Source organism: Microcaecilia unicolor, chromosome 5, assembly GCF_901765095.1.
Source record: "Microcaecilia unicolor chromosome 5, aMicUni1.1, whole genome shotgun sequence".
Lineage (NCBI taxonomy): Eukaryota > Metazoa > Chordata > Amphibia > Gymnophiona > Siphonopidae > Microcaecilia > Microcaecilia unicolor.
Window position 1 is genome coordinate 230,119,134 of NC_044035.1, and position 14,838 is coordinate 230,133,971.

General features: G+C 42.4%; 1 protein-coding gene across 1 annotated transcript in view; it reads left to right on the plus strand.

Annotated features, from left to right (window-relative positions):
* The window catches only part of CCDC181 (coiled-coil domain containing 181), a 301,144-nt gene extending 286,910 nt beyond the window's left edge, over positions 1 to 14,234 (plus strand). Inside the window, exon 7 of the mRNA XM_030203843.1 lies at positions 13,359 to 14,234. Within this exon, the coding sequence (XP_030059703.1) occupies positions 13,359 to 13,521 (163 nt within the window). The 3' untranslated portion in view covers positions 13,522 to 14,234. The remainder of the gene's footprint in view (positions 1 to 13,358) is intronic.
* The last annotated feature ends 604 nt before the right edge of the window (positions 14,235 to 14,838 follow it).

A 14,838-nucleotide genomic window follows, 5' to 3' on the forward strand; every position in this document is an offset into this window, starting at 1 on the left:
AGGAGAGAGAGAGAGAAAGAGAGTGACAGAGATGGGGCGATACTGGATAAAAGGGAAGGAGAGACAGAGACTGGGCTAGAGCGAGAAATTGGGCAAGACTGCATAGGTGGAGAGAAAGAGAAACAAGTTAAGACTGGATCGGATAAAGAGATGGGACAATACTGGATAAAGGCGGGGGAGAGACAGGCTATGGATTGGGAAAAGTGAGAGGAAATGGGCAAGACTGGATAGGTGGGGACATAGGAGTCAACTTTTCAAAATGATTGAGGATGCTAAATCCAATAGAAATTACCCCTTCCTGGACACAGTCAAATGGTTTGTTCAATATTGAGGGAGCTCAAGAACCCACAGAGCTGAAACAGATCGGTGTTGGGTATAGTGGAAGAGGTGAAGAAGACAGAAGAGAAAAAAAAGACACATGGACAGGAGACCCTTGGAAAGAGAGTTCAAAGAAGACAGGAAAGCAGTAACCAGAGAATGGGACCTACAAAATTAGAAAAATTAAATGACTAGACAGCAAGGGTAGAAAAAAATAATTTTATGTTTAATTTAGGATAAAGTAATGCGGCAACAGTGTTAGTCCACTTTAGAAGTTAATGAATAGAAATAAAAGAAAAAAAATAAAAGGTGACACCTTTCTATTGGACTTTATACTTTTTTTTTTTTAATTTTTACTAACTTTTGGAGACCAAAACCTACTTCTTCAGTGCGGGACAGTATGCTGCTGTAATAGTCCTGACTTAAGGAAGGAGGTTTTTGCCTCCAAAAACTAGTCAAAAAAGGTAATGTTAGTTCAATAGAAATGTATCACTTATTTTCTGTTTTTGTTTTATTAATTTTGAATGTAGTAATTAGAATATGTAAGATTTTGAAATTTACATCTGCTTTCTTTATATTTTGTACTGTACAAAGGGTTGCATTACTGTTTCTGTTTCTTTGGTTTTGCAGGATTTTGATACAGGGAGCAGGAATTTATTTCATAGAAATTTGATCTAGTTCTTTAGAAATTCTTGGAAGAAAGTTGTATGTCTTTATAAAGTACTGCAGACATTGAAAGAAATCTGGTGTAAATTTAAAAAGGGACAGTTAAAGAAATCTTCACCTGTGAAAGATTACAATCTGAAGTGATGACATTTGTGAGCCAGAGAGAGAGTGACTGACTAGATCTAAAGTAAGGACTTGTGTGAATAAACTGTCTCTGGAAATATTTTCCTATTATATTACTATAAGGAAAATATTATTAACCAGTTTTGAATTATTGTAACTTACTAGTTAAACTAGGATTTCATGTGATGAGTATGATAGATGAATGTGGAGAAGAAATTCTCTGAAGAATCCAGTTCCAACAGAAGATGGATAGATTAGACTAAGGACTGCAAGTACAGAATAGAGCAGGAAACATAGTTAAGGAAGTGATATAATTATTTTTATTTTTGGAAAACTAGGTTTTCCACAATATCGGAATCCTGACAGCACAGTTAGTGTGCACACACATAGATAAGAAGATAAGTTTTATTTTTTTTTTTTCTGTAAAGCTAGTTCCAGGTACAGAAGATCATCTCCTGAAGAAGAAAAGAACAGAAGAAGGAGGGCCGGCCCCAACGCTACAGAGAAAATAAAACATTGGAAATCAGATAAATGTGCTTAAGCTGTGTGTACATAAAGAGCACATTTCAAGATTGGACAGAATACACTTTTAAAAAGATGATTTATTTGAATCAAAGACACAAAATCCAGAGCAAACTCAATGGTGGCACCAAAGGTACACCAAACGAGTCACTCATGCCCTTTTGGCCTTGCCCCTTTGGCTGTATGCCACAGCCACTGAGGGGTCTCAGATTTTATACAAGTTGTCACCATGGGGTACCACCCATAATCCTCCGGGACCAGAGCTCTTCAGCTATCTCTCACCGGCATCACAACTACCTCTCATACAGTGGTCAGCAATGGCAGTCCCCAAGTAGATAACCCTCTCCTCCTCTCTGCAAAATGCTGTGGTGGGGTCCTGGATTCTGGCCATGCTATCACCTGGAAATTATGTCACTGCAGGGTGCCACCATGCTTCACTGGATCTATAGCTCTTCTGCTCTAGTTCCACCAGTATCCCAACTATCTTTCACACAATGGACAGCAGTAGTAGCCTTCAGGTAGATGACACTCTTCTCTCTCTCCAAGGTATTAAAATTGTATGTTTGGTTGGGGGTGGGGGGATAGGTGGGAGTAGGAATCAAAAAAGAAATGCATCATACCCACCCATTCCACCCATTGGCCCATCCAAAAATTGCTTTCTAGCTACACCACTAACACCTAAGTTGGTTTTCTTTATGACTACTGATGTTCTAAAGCTCATTTTACAGTCATTATGATTTGTCATGAGCTACAACTAAGGTCTTTTTCCTCCTTATAGTTTTACATGTATTGAATTAGTTTGTGGATTGGTTTATATGGGGGCGACATTGTGGGTTTGGTGTGATTAACGATTATAACAACTTAGCTTTTTAAAGCAAACAGAATATAAGGAACTATTAGGAAATGAACAGAAAATAAAACAAACGATGTTACAATGCCTCTGTATTGCTCCAGGGTGCGACTCACCTTGAGTATTATGTGCTAGGAATTATTAGAAAAGGGATGGCAAATAAGACCAAGAATACTATAATGCCTCTATATCACTCCAAGGCTCAAGCTGTATTGGACAGCTTATTATCCGGGTACTTTACTGACCGGTAGCAGCCAGATGGCTTTCCAAGATGTCAGTTCCGGTGAGACAGCCACCTTTGCAGAAGTAAAAGCCACCGTTTTGGAGAGGGCAGGTTGCACCCAAGAAGCTTGCCAACAGCATTTCTAGAAGGGGTCCCTGCAAGTTAAAGAAAACCCTCAGAGTTTCTTCTACTGACTCAAGGAGGTGGCCTGGAGATGACTGCAATCAGGAGGCAAGATGGGCCCAGTGATTGTAAGTCATCCTCTTGGAGCAGTTCCTTGAAGGTTTACCCCTGCCTATGAAACAGTGGGTGAGTTGTTACCCTAAATTGACCCCAGAGAGTGTTTTAGAAGTGGCCAAAGCTTTCTACCAAGCACAACCAGAGTCAGAACTCTACCAAGAAAAGAAGTGGGCTGGAAGTCCTGGGAGGAAAAGAGAAAAGGCTGGACCAACCAGAGGGATCAGAAACCACCCTCCAGCCTGGAGTCTCCAAGGAAAGGGGTCGAGCAATGGAAGCTCTCGTCCCCACAAACGCACCGCACACCCTTAGCCCAGTCACAGGATCCTTTGTCCCCACCTGTTTCAGGTGGGGGGAAGAGGTCATATAGCTAGGGTCTGCCAGGATTTAGTTGAAGATGTTATGGATGTGAATTTGGTAGCAATTTTGTGGAAGCTTTCAATCCAGAAAGCAGAAATTGCATATTATAAGTTGAGCTGGAAAGACACCCATACCAAGTACTAGTGGACTCCAGCAGTGTCAAGACCCTTGTTCAGAGAGAGATACTCAACCGTCTGCAATTGAATTATGAGCAGAGTGTGACCCTGGCATATATACATGGTGACTAGAGGCAGAATCTGACATCTCAAGTATCCTTTAAAAGCCTGTAGGCAAGCTCAGCTGGAAGTAGTAGTCTTGCCTTGGCTACCTTGTAGTTTTGGGCTGCGATTTCCCAAATTTCAGTGCCATCTGGGCCCAGCTGATTGTTGGTCTAAAGAAGGAGGAGGAGGATTCTTTCCCTGAGATCTTCCCACTGGAGGACCCTGATGTAAGCCAAAAGCCCGAAATTGCCTAAACCCCACTGCCAGTGGTGGTTAGAGAAACTGCATTGCTCTCAGAATCTAGGAACTGCAGTAGATGGAGGTCCAGAGCCGAGGGAAGATGGCAGACCGGACACCCTAGACCATTTAGACAGCCTATCTGAATGGAGTAGCGAAGGAACTATGGGGAACTTTAAAAGGGCACAGTCAGAGGATGAGTCTCTTAGAGCAGCCTGAGCTAGGGTTGTTTTGGTAGATGGGGATCTTCTGGGCAACCAGAACCCCTGTAAGGTAGCAGTCCCATATTTTATAATAAATAATGATTTTTTTTGTATAAAATGACCAAGGGAACCCTGGATGGGGAAGAGGTAGAACAACTGTTAGTCCCTCAACTCTACAGTATGCAGGTCATGCAATGAGCTACTACTGAAAAAGGTATGAGCAAAATCTAAATAAATAAAATTAGCCCACAGTCACCTGTTAGGAGGTCACCTGGGGGAGGAGAAGAGCCAGGTGCAGATTTTGGCCCAGTTTTTCTGGCTAGGTGTATTCAAGCAAGTTGAGCTCTTTTGTCAGTCCTGCCCAACCTGCCAGCTGAGTAGTCCTGTGAGGGTTCCACCTGCCCCTCTTGTGGGCATGCCCATTGTCAATACCCATTTTGAGAGAGTGGATATGGACTTTGTGGAGGCCACTGGAACAAACCACCTATGGTAACAAATATACTGGTTATTTTGCACTATGCCACTCGCTACCCAGAGGCCATTGTCCTGCATAATATGGGGATTCCTACTGAAATACTGGCTGATCAATGAACCACAATAATACCCTGCTTAAAGACCTTACGGATGTCTGTTTATCATCCGTAGACAGATGGTCTAATGGAACGCTTCAACAAGACTCTCAAGCAGATGCTGAAGAGGTTTGTGGCTGAACATGAGAAAAACTGGGATTCTTTACTCCCGTATATACTATTTGCCATCTAGGAGGTACCCCAGAGTTCGACAGAATTCACTCCAATTGAGCTGCTATATGGGAGGAGACCTAGAGGAATCCTGGATGTGGTTCAGGAAGCTTGAGAAGAAGAACCTAGCCCAAGGAAAAATGTGGCCGAATATGTGCTCACCATGCAGGAGAGACAGAAGAAAGCTGGTGAGCCAGCCAAGCTCTAGAAAGACTCAAGCAGATCAAGCCCGAGTCTACAATCAGAATACAATACAGAGAACATTCCAGCCAGGGGATAGAATCTTAGTCCTCTTACACTCTTCAAAGAGTAAACTATTATGCAAATGGCAGGGTCTTTATGAAGTTGTGGAAAAGATGGGATCTGTCAATTATAAGGTGGCCCAACCGGATAAGAGGGACAAGATGAAGATCTTCCACATTAATTTGTTGAAGAAATGGATCACCATGACTGCACCACTGGTTCAAAGAGATGACTGGCCATACTTTGGATCTTATTCTCCTTAGGCCCTCTTCCACTATTTCACTAGAGGTGCTATCCACTATCTTGGACTGACCAGTTAGAGGGGCATAATCGAAAGGGATGCCCAAGTTTTGCTGAGGACGTCCTCGCAAAATGTCCCGATGGAGGGGCAGGGACACCCAAATCTTGAAATTTAGGTTGTCCTTAGAGATGGTCGTCCCTAGACTTGGTCATTTCTAATTTTCAGCGATAACGGAAACCAAGGACACCCATCTCAGAAACGACCAAATCCAAGCCCTTTGGTCGTGGGAGGAGCCAGCATTTGTAGTGCACTGGTCCCCCTCACATGCCAGGACACCAACCGGGCACCCTAGGGGGCACTGCAGTGGACTTCAGAAATTGCTCCCAGGTGCATAGCTCCCTTACCTTGTGTGCTGAGCCCCCCAACCCCTCCCCCCAAAAAAAACCCACTACCCCCAACTGTACACCACTACCATAGCCCTTATGGGTGAGGGGGGGCACTTAGATGTGGGTATAGTGGGTTTGTGGTGGGTTTTGGAGGGCTCACATTTACCACCACAAGTGTAACAGGTAGGTGGTCATCTGGTCAGTTTGGGCACCTTTTTATGCCTTATTCGTAAGAAAAACAGGACCAGTTAAAGTCATCCAAGTGCTCATCAGGGACGCTCTTTTTTTTCATTATGGGTCGAGGACGTGTATGTGTTAGGCATGCTCAAGTCCCACCTTCGCTATGCCCCCGGCACACCCCCGTGAACTTTGGTCATCCCCGCGACGGAAAGCAGTTGGGGATGCCCAAAATCGGCTTTCGATTATACCGATTTGGGCAACCCTGTGAGAAGGATGTCCATCTTCCGATTTGTGTCGAAAGATGGGTATCCTTCTCTTTCAAAAATGAGCCTGATAGTGTATTTTACCATATGCAGTCTTTTAACATGTGGATGAAAGAATAGCTCCCTATACTAATAATAGTTCCAAGTGCTTTTCTAGGTAGCTTCATCGTCTTGATCATGACACTTGTGACCTCCTGTCTCATTCATTTCCAGCTAAGTTTAACTCCATGTCTCTAGAGGAATAGTCTCATAGCTTGAAGAGTTCCATTCAGCAAGGTCTAGACACTTTTGCTCCACTGAGACTTTGGTCCCAGTCTATCCATATCAGGCCCCTTGGTTTAACTAGGAACTCTTCTGTGTAGACGCTAACTCCGGTGAGCGGAGAACCTCTGATGCAAACATCGTACCCCTGAAGCTAAAAATTGTAAAATCAAGCTCCAGTCTTATAATTTTATCTCAAACAGGCCAAAGTGATGTACTATTCTAATCTCATTTTCTCACAACCCTTCTAGGTGTCTCTTTGTTTTACATCATGGCTCTTACAGAAGCCTTCCAACCCTTCTTTTACTAATGTCCCATCAGCTGATTCCCTGGCAAACTGCATTCTTTCAAAGATTGCATGCCTTCGAGACACTTTTCAAACCCCTACTCTAGGGTCAGCACTTGTTCATTTCGATACTTCAACTCCATCCTCGGCACTTTTTATAGACTCTTGTCCCGCAGTTCACTCTCAATGGTCAACATTCACAATGCCTACCCTCCATCCTGGTCAGCTATGCTATCCTCCATGAGGCCCACATTGTGATCCTTGGATGTGATTCCTGTCTTCTGGTTGAAATCTACCCATCAAGGGTTCCTTATCTTTGTGTTTACCATGATTCAGAATGGCTTATCCTTGGGCCATTTCCCCTCTTTGTGGAAAAAGGCTGTGATTCAAGTCTTCCTGAAAAAAAATCATCATTAGATCCTACCCTCCCCGCCAACTACTGTCTTGTCTCCAACCTGTGTTTTCTGTCCAAGTATCTTGTAAAAGTGGTTTTTGAACAATTAGCTTCTCACAGTGAACAATCCTCTCTTAACCCAAGACAGGCAGGGTTCTGTCAGTTCCATAGCACTGAAACAGTAGTTGCTGCCCTTCTTTTTGAACTCCGTGCTACTTTCAATAAAGGTGAAGTTGCACTGTTTATTTCCTTAGACATTTCAGCTGCCTTCGACCTGGTAGATCACTCACTCCTTCTTTCTTGCCTGTCACAAATTGGGCTTGCTGTGTCAGTTTTCAGTTGGTTTATCTCTTTTCTACAGGACCGCTCTCTCTCTGTCAGTTTCTAGTCCAGGTTATCTTCCTCTCACTTTATCAATTGTGGTGTCTCACAGGGATCTATCCTTTAGCCACTCCTCTTTAATATCTACCTCAGTCCCCTGGCAACTCTTATCCAATCACATAACATCAGAGCATCCCTGTATGTCAACGATATTTTGTTGATTTTCTCAACTTCCCCTACTGATATTGTCCTTGATCCACTATGATATTGTCTCGACTCTCTGGCTTTATGGTTAAAAGATCACACATTAGTTTTAAATCCCAACATGACAGTAGCCTGCTGAATAACTGGGCATTATCTCAGCCAGTGATGCCCTTAAGAATCTACTAATGGCTCCTGTCATCATTTTGCTATCTAGGGGTGATTCTTGACTCCAAGTTAAATTTTCATAAATCTCTGCAATAGTTTCAACTGGTTTTCTGTCTCTGCACAGACTGTGCTACCTGTGCAGTTTTGTTGATTTTTTTTTCAGTGTTCCAAACTCTTATCCAGGCTTTCCTGATATCCCAGCTGAATTACTGCAATGTAATCTAGGCATCCCTTCCTATTAATACAAGCATGGAAAAGAATAGACTACTACATGCTTATTTATCACAAATGACATAATATGGTATTATTTATTACAAACAATATTAAAAACCCATCACTACATCAATCCACTCCAGATATATTACATACCATTTCACTATACAAAATCTTCCTACCTATATGCAAAATAGCACCCATCCATCAACAACAGCAATTGTATAAATAGTCACCAATAAAATACTTTAGGAAGACTGTGACAAAATCCTAATTCTAACAGGCCATCTGGAGGGAAAATCCAAATTCTTCTGTGCTGATGAGTCCAGTGTTCAGCCATGGAAAAACCGTGGTCCCTTAAAGAACCCTTTAGATAAATAAATCAACCAAGCAGTTGCAGTCCAGTAAAAAGTGACTCTTGATAAGAAAAAATGTCTTCATGGAAATAAAGATCCAAAGGTAAATTGAAAGATATTCTGCTGGCAGCTCTACACAAGACTGTGTTTCGCCAATAGGTGTCCTCAGGAGCCATTCAAAAAGCCATCAATCAAAAATAGGGCAAGAATCATTAATGGAAATTTATAATTTGTCATCAAAATATCTATCTGATACTTAAAATGGAAGTTCTTAGATTAGGTCTGTATTTAGGTACAGTAGGTGTTTGATCGGTTCTGAAGGGCTCATGATTTCCACCACAAATGACATGGGATATGGACCTGGGTCCCCTTATGCACGTTTCAGTGCACTGACCACTAAGCAAATTCAGGGACCTGCTTGCTGCTCTGTTGGGTATGCCCATGATACCTGCAGGTGTCAGACAGCCTGGTATACTTTGTCACTTTCACTTCTTAGGGTGATGGGAAGGAGTCAGTGACCACTGGGGGATTAAAGAAGGATCATGCCTTAATCCCTCCATTGGTCATCTGGTCAGTCAGAGCACCTTTTTATAACTTGGACGTGATTGAAAGAAGTTTAGACAAAAACATCCATCTGTAAGGGTGACCAAATTTAAGGATTTGGACGTCCCTGACGGTATTTTTGAAACGAAAGATGGACGTCCATCTTTTTTTCGAAAATACGGGTTTTCCCACCCCTGGATCAGGGCGTTTTGCAAGGACATCCAAATCGAAACATGGACGTCCCTTTCGAAAATGCCCATGAATCCACCCAACAGTCCACTTTCTTTTTCATAGCCTCATGGCTCTGGAATGATCTCCCCTCAGATATCCATGAGGAACAATCACTCACAAAGTTTATGACGGCTTTAAAACTTACTTTTTCCACAAGGCATTTGGGGTTGTGTCAGAGTGCCTAATCAGATCATTTGTCTGCCTGTACTTGCACTCAGCTGATTTTTTATTTTTTTTTTGTGGGAATATTTGTGAGATCTTTCCTATCTTTTGTGGATTTTTTATGTATTTTGATATTATTGTAAACCGCATTAACCCACTTGCTGGACTTTGTAGTATATCAAATCATATGTAAACTGTAAACTGTATTTACCATGGTATACAGAGAAGCACAGGTCCACAAAAAGACAACACACCAAATGACCTGGGTAGGGGTGTGAGGCACTATATGAGTGTTCAGCTGCATAACCATGCCATGGCCAATTGTCTGTTTCACCTGGACCACAGCTCATGCAATCCCAAATGGCAGAAAGTTATATCATCACTATGGTGACAGAAGCAGGGCATGGTGCTATCAGATTGGCCACATTCTAGTGCTGTGTAGAACTACACAACTGTAGGAAAGCATTAGTTGCAACTAACAGTTTGTTTGTAGAGGCGTCTTGGGTGTGTGAGCCCAGAGGGCAACACAGTGAACACCAGAATATGCTCCAAAACAAACAACTGACATGTATTGTCAACCAGACATGTGGTAGACAGCAAAGCAAAGCATGGTTCCTCAAACAATGGGAATGTATCCCAAACTCAGGGCTGTGGATCAAGAGGAGCACAGCTATATGCCCTACATTGCAAAACAGCCTCAGTGAGAGCAGTTAGTTCTACCCTCATTTCCTTGGCCCAGAACATACAGAATATGCCTGAAGCCCTGTTGCATGTCTTGTTTTAGGGACCTGAGATGCAGTGGGACCTCAGGGTAGACTCATGGCTTATGGGCCCTCATGGTGACTCATCTGAACCACTGCTGTAGGATCACTCTGACCCAGCTACTGCTAAAGCAGGCGGGATTCTGGCTAGCCTTGCTCCTCTGTCCCAGAAGGTGGCACTGGCTCGAGCAGCAGTATCAGCTGCTCCTCCTGTACCAGTGGCACTGGCTCCATGGCTAGCATTAATCCATGCTGTTGCTCCTTCTTTTCCTCAAGCAGGTGCAGGCTTCCAGATCTGAGGGGGTCTTCCTTCTCCTGCTCCCAGTTCCACACTTCTCCAGAGGCAGGGGGGGTGTCTGTCCTCTTCCTCCTCAGTCTCCTGTCACTGGTTATATGCTACCCTCCTCCTCCTCTTCTTTCTATTAAGTGCTGCTTTCCTGCTCTGTAGCAGCTGGGAGAAGAATAGCGTAACAGTGAGGCAATATAGCAAAAGATATTTCTTTATTAGGATTTATTTACCAACTTAAAAAAAAAGTAATTCACCCAAGACAGTGTACAGCAAGAATAAGCTGGACATAGGCAATAGACAGTTACAGCAGTACAAGTATTCAATAATAGTATACATTATGACCAAGTATGCTACTTACAATGTCAGCAATACACATTAAAACATCTTAATAGACAGTTAAGTGGTAAAGCAGAGGTGGAACATATAGACAGATAAGACAGAAGAACAGGAATTAGTTAGACAATCAGAGTGACTAAAGGAAAAATTGCATGTGATGTTAGAAAAGGTACATAAAAAATGATATAGCTGTATATTCTAGGCTACTGTTGACAATATACAGAGGGATTCACACAATGGCTGTGCCACGGATGAAATTATGCAGATCTTTAGTGCGGTGCAAACAGCCACACAGGAAAACTTAGACGTGTGTTATGTAGATAGACAAAGTGCTTTGAACATGAGTTTGGTTTTATATAATGTGGGAACCAGTGTTCCGCAATTGCCAGAGGAGGTATAGTGGGGGATCTGCAATCTCTCTCTCTGCTAGAGCAGCTCCTATGAGTGCAGGGCCATTATGGTGACAGGTTAGAGTTAGTATACAGATTCTATTGTTCACTTGCAATGTTGGCATGGCAGTGGCTAGCTATCTGGCTTTGCTGTCAAGTGCACATCAACCTGCAGCACACATTGGTATGTTAAGGGGATATTTTAGGGCTCCATCATGGTACTCGGGGACGGGGGGGGGGGGGAATCAGGAGATACAGGGCAACAGTAGATTTAGCCCACTGTTTGTAAGTGCAGGTACTTTGAGAAAGCATACATATCAGTGTAATGCATAGGCCCCGACTCTTTAGGTGCTGTGGGTGCTTGAGCACCCCCAATATTTTACGGACCGGAAGTTCCCTTCCAGCCCATCCAGAATTTTAAAACTACTACTACCCTCCGAGTTCTAAGGCCACCCTTCCCTCCAATTCCGAGTTCCAAGGCCCTCCTCCCTCCGTCCATCCGAATTTTAAAAGCCCTCTTCTTACCTCACGTCAGTGAAAAGCGTGCACTGCAGGCTCGTTGGCGCTTCAGCCTTCCCTTCTGTCTCTTGGCTATGGTCTGGTCCCGCCCTCATTTCTTGTTTCCGGAAGGGTGGGACCAGACGAGAGCCGAGAGACAGAAGGGAAGGCTGAAGCACCGACAAGCCTGCAGTGCACGCTTTTCACTGATGCGAGATAAGAAGAGGGCTTTTCAAATTTGGATGGATGGAGGGAGGGGGGCCTTGGAACTCAGAGGGAAGGGGGCCTTGGAACTCGGAGGGAGGGAGGGAAAGGAGAGAGAGAGGGAGGGAGGGACTGGAACTCTGAGGGAGGGAGAGGGGGGTCTGGAACGCGGAGGGAGGGGGCGGAGGGGGTAGAGAGGGGGCGGGGAATGCACCACCTGTAAAAACAAAATTTCAGCACCCCCAATCATTTTGAAAAGTTGGCTCCTATGGTGTAATGTCTAGAGATACAGATATGTGTCAGGGCAGATATATGGTCTCTAGGAGGCATTATGCAGGTGGGTCTCTTTCCAGCTTATGTGCTTTACAGATGTAATGGGGGGCAGGAATAAAACTGTGCATGTGTGTCATCTATTCATGTTGGTGTTTGTGTATCAATATAGGCCATACCTTTTCACTGACTCATACAGTGCAGAATGTGTGGACATGGAGTAAACTTTGATGGAGTGTGGCCAAGCTGCATGGGGCGGCCATGTATCAGATGTGCCACCCATGTGCAGGGCCTCTAATGTTGCAGCACTGATATAGATATATCACATGGATAGGCATGTTCTGTTAAAAGTCACTGCATGGCGGTCACAGGTGGCACCTTACAGACTGATGTATCAGATGTGCCACCCATGTGCAGGGCCTCTAATGTTGCAGCACTGATATAGATATATAGATATCTATCAGTGCTGCAACATTAGAGGCCCTGTACATGGGTGGCACATCTGATACATCAGTCTGTAAGGTGCCACCTGTGACCGCCATGCAGTGACTTTTAACAGAACATGCCTATCCATGTGATGCCATGGCATCACATGGATAGGCATGTTCTGTTAAAAGTCACTGCAGTGGCGGTCACAGGTGGCACCTTACAGACTGATTGTAAGGCAGAATCCGCACAGGGCTCCATCAGATGATGTCACCCCATGTGAGAATACTACAGGTGAGTAACTTCACTTTATCACACTTAGTTTCATGTTATTATTCTTTCCATACCAACATAATGTGTAGGTATCACTCCAGTCAAACTGTCCCACTCTTGTCCCCTCCAGGTCAAAAACACACACAGAAAACATAGATACACACACATGCACACAGACACAGAGGCCACACAGATACAAACACATTCAAACAGAAGGCTTGGAAAGCATTCCATGAACAATACTTTGCATACTTTTCCTACTTGTGCTTTTGAGTACCTCTGCCATCATTTGCAAGGTCTTCATTACAGCTGACTCCCTCGTTAGCTTTTATCCTTATTCTGGGAGCTTAAGGGGTTGCTTCTTCACAGCAAAAGGGTAGAGAAGCAGGACACAGCATCTACAATCCAAATCTGTTCTCGGAGTCTGGAGTAAGAAATAGGCAGTTAACTGCATACTGGAAACTGGTTTAAGATGATCAATTCATGCCACTCGGACCAAGAAGTTATTACTACAAGATAGACTCAAATCAGAAAGCTACATGTGAAAGACTCTGTATCCTTATGCTAGTCTTTGAGCCATCTAATTACTCTGATGCAATTTTTAATAGAAGAGCTTGGCAATGTGTGTAGAGTATGATATGCTTTCTAGCTCTTTTACATACTGTTTCCACAGACTCCTATAGGTTTTTTACTTGATGGGCTAAATCCAAAAGCATTCATTGGTAAATCAATACAAGCTCAATATTTTGATTATTCTTTGCAGATGGCTGGCAAGAAAAAGAATGGAAAAACACACTGAGCAACTGATTGCCAAAGAGCGAGCGAGGAGGTTTATGTCAGAAGCAAGGCGAGCAAAACAAATTCAGAACTTGCTTTACAACATTTCTGATAACAAATCCTTTCGCTTCACATCCCATTACACATAAACAATTAGAATATCATTTCATGTTTTAGTTTGCCAGATGTTGTTACTTATAACACGATCTTGTTCTGAGTGTGTTTAGCTTTTCCTAAACTTGATTAAAATAACTTTTCCAACCATAAAAAAAAGGAATGGAACACATATGAAGTAATTGAGTAAATTGCTTTTTGTTTGGTAATCTCAAAATAACACACTGTAAATGCTTAATTCTTTTTAAAATGTATAACAATATCACCCATAAATATAGGCAATGAAATGGGCTGGGCCACTGGGGTGATGGTCCAATCAATTGTTTGCCCTGCACATCATCAGTAACCATGGAGATGAGGGTGAGGGAAAGAGACAGCTTGGTTTGTTTACCCTCCCAAGCAAAATGTTATTTCAGTGCCCCTGACCACAAAGCAATAGGAAATGGAACAATTGATAAACAACAAGAAAAAATAGGCTAATTATATTAATAACATATCTAGGAGGCAGCAGGATGGAATTAAACCACATGCTGAAAAGGTGCAGTCATCAGAACAAAACCTATTTCACAGTCTGGCTACTGGATGAAAAAAGTATTAAATTAAATTAATGTCACTTTTAAAGAATGTACTAGCATGAGAAAGTTTTAAGCAGCAGTTTTTACCATAGGTGTGGATTTCTAGCAATATAAAATAAGCTGTGTGCAACAAAAGATATTCACCATAATTCTTATACTTGTGCTCATCCATGCTAACAAAAAAGAAAATATGTATTAAAAAATCTTGTGGAGATTAATAAATATTAAGAAGGGACAATTTTCATAGTCTTGATTGTAGGACAATTCAGCTAGCAAAGCTATGTTATTTCCCTTTAATATATATATATATATGCATAAGCTAATTTAGTTTTGGAAGAAATTAAACTGTTCAGTACTAAATGGTGGCAGAAAATGCAATGATTGTAGTTGAGTGAGTTGAATTATTTAATTATAAAATGATTATTCTCAACTTATTACACTAATTTAAATAAATGGCAAAGCCACAGATCCCACAAAGTCAAATTGTGTAAAAGACTTAAGATCTTTTTTTTTTTATTAAAGTTTTTATTGATTAAGGTCATCACCAAAACCAAATCCATACTCACTTCAAAAATGTAGATAATAAACATAAGAAAGAATGCAAAAATAGTACCCTAACTACTCTCACACCTCTATCCCCTGCCCTTTCCAGATGATTACCTATAAAGATAGTGGTACCAATACATCAGGGTACTAATATTATCCATACTCTGCTCTCAGTTATAATGGCACTCATTTTCAACGCAGAAGGACATCTCGAAATGGCCAGAAAAATGT